The sequence below is a fragment of the Poecilia formosa genome, unplaced genomic scaffold, assembly GCF_000485575.1.
Source record: "Poecilia formosa unplaced genomic scaffold, Poecilia_formosa-5.1.2 Scaffold30, whole genome shotgun sequence".
Lineage (NCBI taxonomy): Eukaryota > Metazoa > Chordata > Actinopteri > Cyprinodontiformes > Poeciliidae > Poecilia > Poecilia formosa.
The window spans coordinates 1,271,191-1,276,741 of record NW_006799969.1 but is presented as its reverse complement, the minus strand read 5'-3'; the positions used below and the strand labels follow the sequence as shown (position 1 = coordinate 1,276,741).

General features: G+C 41.5%; 1 protein-coding gene and 1 long non-coding RNA gene across 2 annotated transcripts in view; one reads left to right on the top strand and one right to left on the bottom strand.

Moving 5' to 3' along the window:
- Window positions 1-313: 313 nt before the first annotated feature.
- The window catches only part of LOC103136056 (probable palmitoyltransferase ZDHHC14), a 29,535-nt gene continuing 24,297 nt past the window's right edge, over window positions 314-5,551 (bottom strand). Inside the window, exon 8 of the mRNA XM_007549145.2 lies at window positions 314-1,402. Within this exon, the coding sequence (XP_007549207.1) occupies window positions 938-1,402 (465 nt within the window). The 3' untranslated portion in view covers window positions 314-937. The remainder of the gene's footprint in view (window positions 1,403-5,551) is intronic.
- LOC107835904 (uncharacterized) lies at window positions 1,843-5,551 on the top strand. Its single transcript, XR_001661746.1, has 2 exons — window positions 1,843-4,022; window positions 4,108-5,551. It is a non-coding gene; the product is annotated as an uncharacterized LOC107835904 (long non-coding RNA).

Here is a 5,551-nt window from a genome sequence, read left to right as displayed (position 1 = left end):
TAAATCAGTTTCAAACTTCTCCAGAAAGCAGAACAACCAGAGAGGAGAGCCAACAGATCTACACGCAGCAGACAAGACATACTCACTGATCCTGAGGTTAGATCCTGAGCTGAAAGGGAACATCTCTATATTTAACCCTGCTGATACAAACAACGCTGTTATCTGCAGTACGTCTGATCAACCACAAAGTGGCAGCAGAGAGCTAATAACCGTTTTTACCTTCCTCTGGAAACTACTGGAAAATGATCGCAGACAGTGGGCACAAGACGAGCTCACCATACACACTCATGCTTTCAATTTATATGCACCAGAATCTGGTAAAAAGTTGGTGTTTTATTAATATCCACAGGAAATATAATTTGTAAGAGTTGTAGTAACTATGGTACAGTACAACAGTCTTTGATTTCTTTTACATAGAAAAAGCAGGATGATATGCAACATAATGACAAAAACCATCACAATGCTGAAAATAAAGGCAGGAGACATGGTCAGATCAGCAACAGGCAAGTCGGTTCAATTATATTTAACAAAAATCCGGTCCAATCCAGTGGCAGAAATGCAGCTTTCAGACCTGAAGTGTTGAATCAGTTCCTTTTGTTTTTGCTCGAAATGGCTTACAGACGTAGATACCGCTTCGAAAAGCAAAGTCCAGTTTGCAGATTATCAAATTAAAGTTGTCTAATCTTCCCTTGAAGTACAAAATAAACCCAACAGTTTATCTCTGAGTGGTCGCACACAAACTGTAACTTTTCTCTCACAGTTCCAGCAGACAGGTTTGGCAACATGATGGCTGAGAACACGTTTTTCTTCACTTCAGATAGCTTCAACACAGTTTCTAGCAGCTGGAGTCTGTAACTCACGAGGGAGTCAGCCAATACCAAAGCAGCTCAGGAGAGTTTTAAGTCTTCAGAAGGAGTTGGGTTTATATATCCCACTGTCAGACAGAGCTGAGCTTCACCAACCCCCTGACCGAGTCCTCGTGTAGCGAGTCTTGGCTGGCCGGGTTGTAGAAACTGGTCTGCACGGTGTGGCTGTGGCCCAGCGGGCTGCCGCAGTGTAGCATGCCCGGTGGCGACGGCACTTCCTCTGGCGTGAGATAGTGGTGGAGCGCTGCCTGCTCCTGGAGGGGGTGGGTGTGGTTTAGTGCGTGTCCGTGGATCGGCAGCATGTCTGTGGCCTCGTGGCAGCTCAGGCTGGGGGTGGACGTCGGCGGGGTCGGCTGGCCGAGGGGCAGCGAGGAGCAAGGCCCGCCCAGGGTAAGGGAGGCCCGGGCGGGCAGAGACGTCCCGTTTTCAGGGGAAGACGTTATGATGACTGGCTCGCTGCTATGCTGCTGTAGGAGGGGGGTGGTGGCAGCCTGCAAAACGAATTTGGTGCTCTGAATGCACTGGTCTTGATCACACTGAGGGAAAAACAAAACGGCGACATGCAAGGGAGTGGCGGGGGTGTACAACGCACAGACAAGACACCAGACAGATGACAGGAGAAATAAAGAAAAGCAGAACATGAAGGGGGAGGTGATTGGATAAGAGGGAGAAAGAGAAATAAATGTTAGTAGTTAGAAATGCAGAAAACACAAAAGAGAAACCACAAAGACAGAGCCACTCGATTCCCACTTCATGGCTTATTTATCTGTAACGTATCGGTCTGGCTTAAGACTTCAACTTTGTCACAGAATTAGCTTAAAGCCCAACAACTAGTTATCACCAGAGTGTAATCATCAGCTGAGCAAAGGTGACAACCCTTCATCCCACAGCACTCCCAGAGACCTTCTGACGAAAAGAGCAAAGGTCGGGCCTCAACTGCTCACCTTTCTGTCTCAATGTCACATGTCACCTAAAAAGAACAGATGACACTTGTGACTCCAAAACAAACAAAACTTGTTCTTTTTCCTCCCAACAACATCTCTATTCATGGCTCTTATAAGTTTTCACATGTTGTAGTCAGATGGATTTAACTGGGATTTTCACCAACAAACTTGTACATTGTTGTGAACTAGAAGAAAAGGAATAGGTTTTTAAAAATGTTTTTCAAAATTAAATTCACCTCCATTTACTCTGATGTTCCCAAAATTAAATCCAGAGCAAGTTTCAGAACTCATCTATGTTGCAAAAACACCCGGGCCACGTAGCAGGTCAGGAATAAAGCTGTGGAGGAGTTTTTAAAAACAACATCCCAATCTCTGAATCTCTCAGAGCTTTGCTCAATCATCTAGACAGAGCACGGCATCTTAAAATGGGCATCAACATAAACTTAGAGGCTTAGCAAGAAGAGCTTCATTAAGAGAAACAGAAACTGATTTTTTTTAGCCTATATACAAAATCCCTACTGTATGTAGGGAAAATAAAACACTGCACGTCGCAGGGAATAAAGTGTTAGATGCTACGGAAGATTTAGTTCTGCGGGGAAGCGTTTGAAGTACCCAGAACTACAACAGAGTGGTTTAGATCAAAGCATGTTCATAGTTCTTGTCAAAGTACAGACACAACGGGCAACAATTTCAGCTCTAATGTGCAAATTGATGAAGATATACCCCAAAAGTACCTGTGGCTATTATGTTAGCAATAGGTCAGTGTTCATTTATTTTTCAACAGTGAGTGGAAAACAAATGGACCTCACAGTATTTGGATTTTTATTTGTTAAAAAAATTGACACAGCCATGAACATTTGTTTATTCCCTACACAATTATGGACTATGCTTTGTGTTTTTCTTCACACATGAAATCCAAACAAAATGCAGGCAAGTTTGTGGTTTTTAATGTTATGAAAAGTGCCGCGTCCTGCGTGCAATACAGACACCTCAGTCTGCCGTGTTCGCACCTTTAAGTAGCAAAAGAAAAAAAAAAGAAAGTCAAACATCACTTAGTTTTACTTTCCTTAAAAACAATATTAACCAAGCGCCTCAGCACTTGCCCTTAGAAGGAATCAACAGAACAAGAAGGGACAAGACTGCTCAGACCAGCCTTGAACTGCAGGTGATCCAGAGAAAATGTGTTTTGGTTTGCCGACACGCAGCCATGACGACAACAAACGTTTATACTTAAGAACTTAAGCTTCTAGTTATGGTTCTACTCTGCATCCCGACTACACCCAGTTTCACCGATTACCCTTAGAAAACGGCAAAGTGAGACTGCAGCATGTCATTCACTTCTCAGTATTTATTTTTGCTTCCTCATAGATCGTTGTGATGCGTCCGATTGCTTCAGAGTCGTAAGTTGAGATCCAAGGTATTCATTTGAAAAGATCACTTAAAAACTGCATTACAAAGGTTTCTGTTGAAGATATATATATTTTTTAATCTATTCTAAATTTAAAATCTCCATATTAATAGTAAGTATAATATATTCTGCAGAGGTATGTTGCCATTTTAAAGCTCTGGCTTGTGGCTGCACTTCTTTTACTTCAACTCCTTTTACATAGTAAGCTTGATCAGATTCATACATCTTATTAAAATCTGTAAAAGATTTTCAAGCCAAACCTTGTATATAAATTCTCTTGAGAGGGTTTGAGAAAGACAACATACTCAGCAATACAATCCCTTTGACATGTTTATTTGTTGCTGTATCTTATGGGCTTTGAGGAATTAATACCACCAATAAATTTCACTGAGAATAAAAAAGAAAAAGAAAAAATGGCAAAAAATATGATGCGACAAGTCAGATGTTCACACTTCAGAGCTATTATTACAAGGTTTTGAAATCAGACCAATTTTAATTAAATTAACTGAACTAATAATGCAGTGGTGAATAATGTAAGACGACTATGTTGATTTTAATTGCCTAAAACATTCAATAAATCAGTTTTAGCAGCAGTGGAGAAAGCTGCATTTCTGGGAATGAATTTTTGTTTCCTTCATTCTCACAGCAGAACATCCATATACCTCTGACAGAACTAGAAACCATTAAATTTGCTTTTTTAAATTAGTTATTTTTCCTTACAAATATACAAATTCAATGTTTCTACAAATATAATTTAAGACCTAGTATTAATAACTTGCCTCCATTTCATTAGAATTATTAAATGTGATATCTTTTTGCAAGATCTTGCAGAAATCCTGTGGTCCAATATGTTTGTTCCCCATTTATTTACTTACTTATTAGTTTGTAGTTACTCAATTTAGAAAGGTCTCAATATGAGACAAACCTCACAGAGTCCAGCCTGAGCAAGAAACCAGGATTAAAAACTGAGAGACGTTTTGTTTCACTAAAGATCTGAGCTGTTATTACGAGAAAGAAAAAGTCATGCAACTGAAGGAAGGAAATTGGGTGGTAAAACTGAAAATGATGTGGGTTTAACAGTCTCTTATGGTGAAATGATCAACACGGAAATAGTGGTTGACCACACTGGTCTCTGGGTGTGAGAGGAAGAGAAACGAAGAAGGGTAAAAACTGCATCATGATTTAAACAACAGTTTATTTCCATCCCACTCAGAGCTCATAGATGTTTAGATTCTATCTTATTAAAGACGAGTCAATGTTCAGACGGCGACACACAGATGTGCTTAGGCTTCTCCTCAACTGAGGCGAATCCAGACCGGAGGGGTTTGTTATCAAGGTGTGACGTGCCTTCATATTATCCATCGTTACCATAGCAACAGCTTAAAAGGCCTCTCTCTGCATGGCACGCTGTCAGGCTTCTGAGCAGCATCGCAGACAAAACGCATCACAAGGAAGCGGAGCTTTCATCGCCAGACAAATGGAAACATCTAGATGCGTTTTGAAACTCCGCGAAAAATGGCAAACCCAACATGCGACAAAAACAGGGGAACAAATGTGCTTTGTTTACTTGGCTCCAAACACATCTTGGCGTTACCTAACAGAAGTGGACAATTGTCTGGATGACTGATAAGAACTTTTGTAATGCGACGCAAGGTTTACAGGCCAGCTGTAGCGGACAGACGGCCGTTATTTCTGGATGCATTAACGTAGGGGAACGCACCTTCGGCTTACATCCCAACGCACACTTCCGACGTTAAGACGGCTCACGTTCGCGTAAAATAAAGTATGACGAGGTCAAGATTGGGCGAGAACAAAGAGGACGACTGTGGTGCACAGTGGGGAGAAGTGAAACGGCGAGATTGCAATGTGTGAGGTAAACACCGGTTGCCTCCATTCAGGCGTCAGAGTGACACAAGGTCGCCTGAACAACACCAAGCATTCTCCCAGGCTGACGCTACTTTTAAGAAAAGGGTTGTTGACTTTTGGAGCACAATGGACCGACTCATTCTCCAGCTCATGTCGCTCTGCAATGTGGAGATTTTCAGCGTGGTGGCAGGGAAAAAAAAAACAACAAAAAAAAAACACTCAGCACTGCTTCTGTTGACCTAATTTACAAGCAACACTGAACGTCTCGTACTCAGCTGAAATTATTGCTGACTTGCTCGCTGGAATCCAGAGCAAAACCATCAATTTAAATCCAGAGAGAAACAGCAACTAGATTTACTTTCTCTGATGTGAGCAATACAGACGGGTGGAGTTCGTTGTGTGGTGGGTTATTTAAAGAAATTAACCACATATGGACAAGTAGCTTAAATTATCTCGGGTTGTTTCGG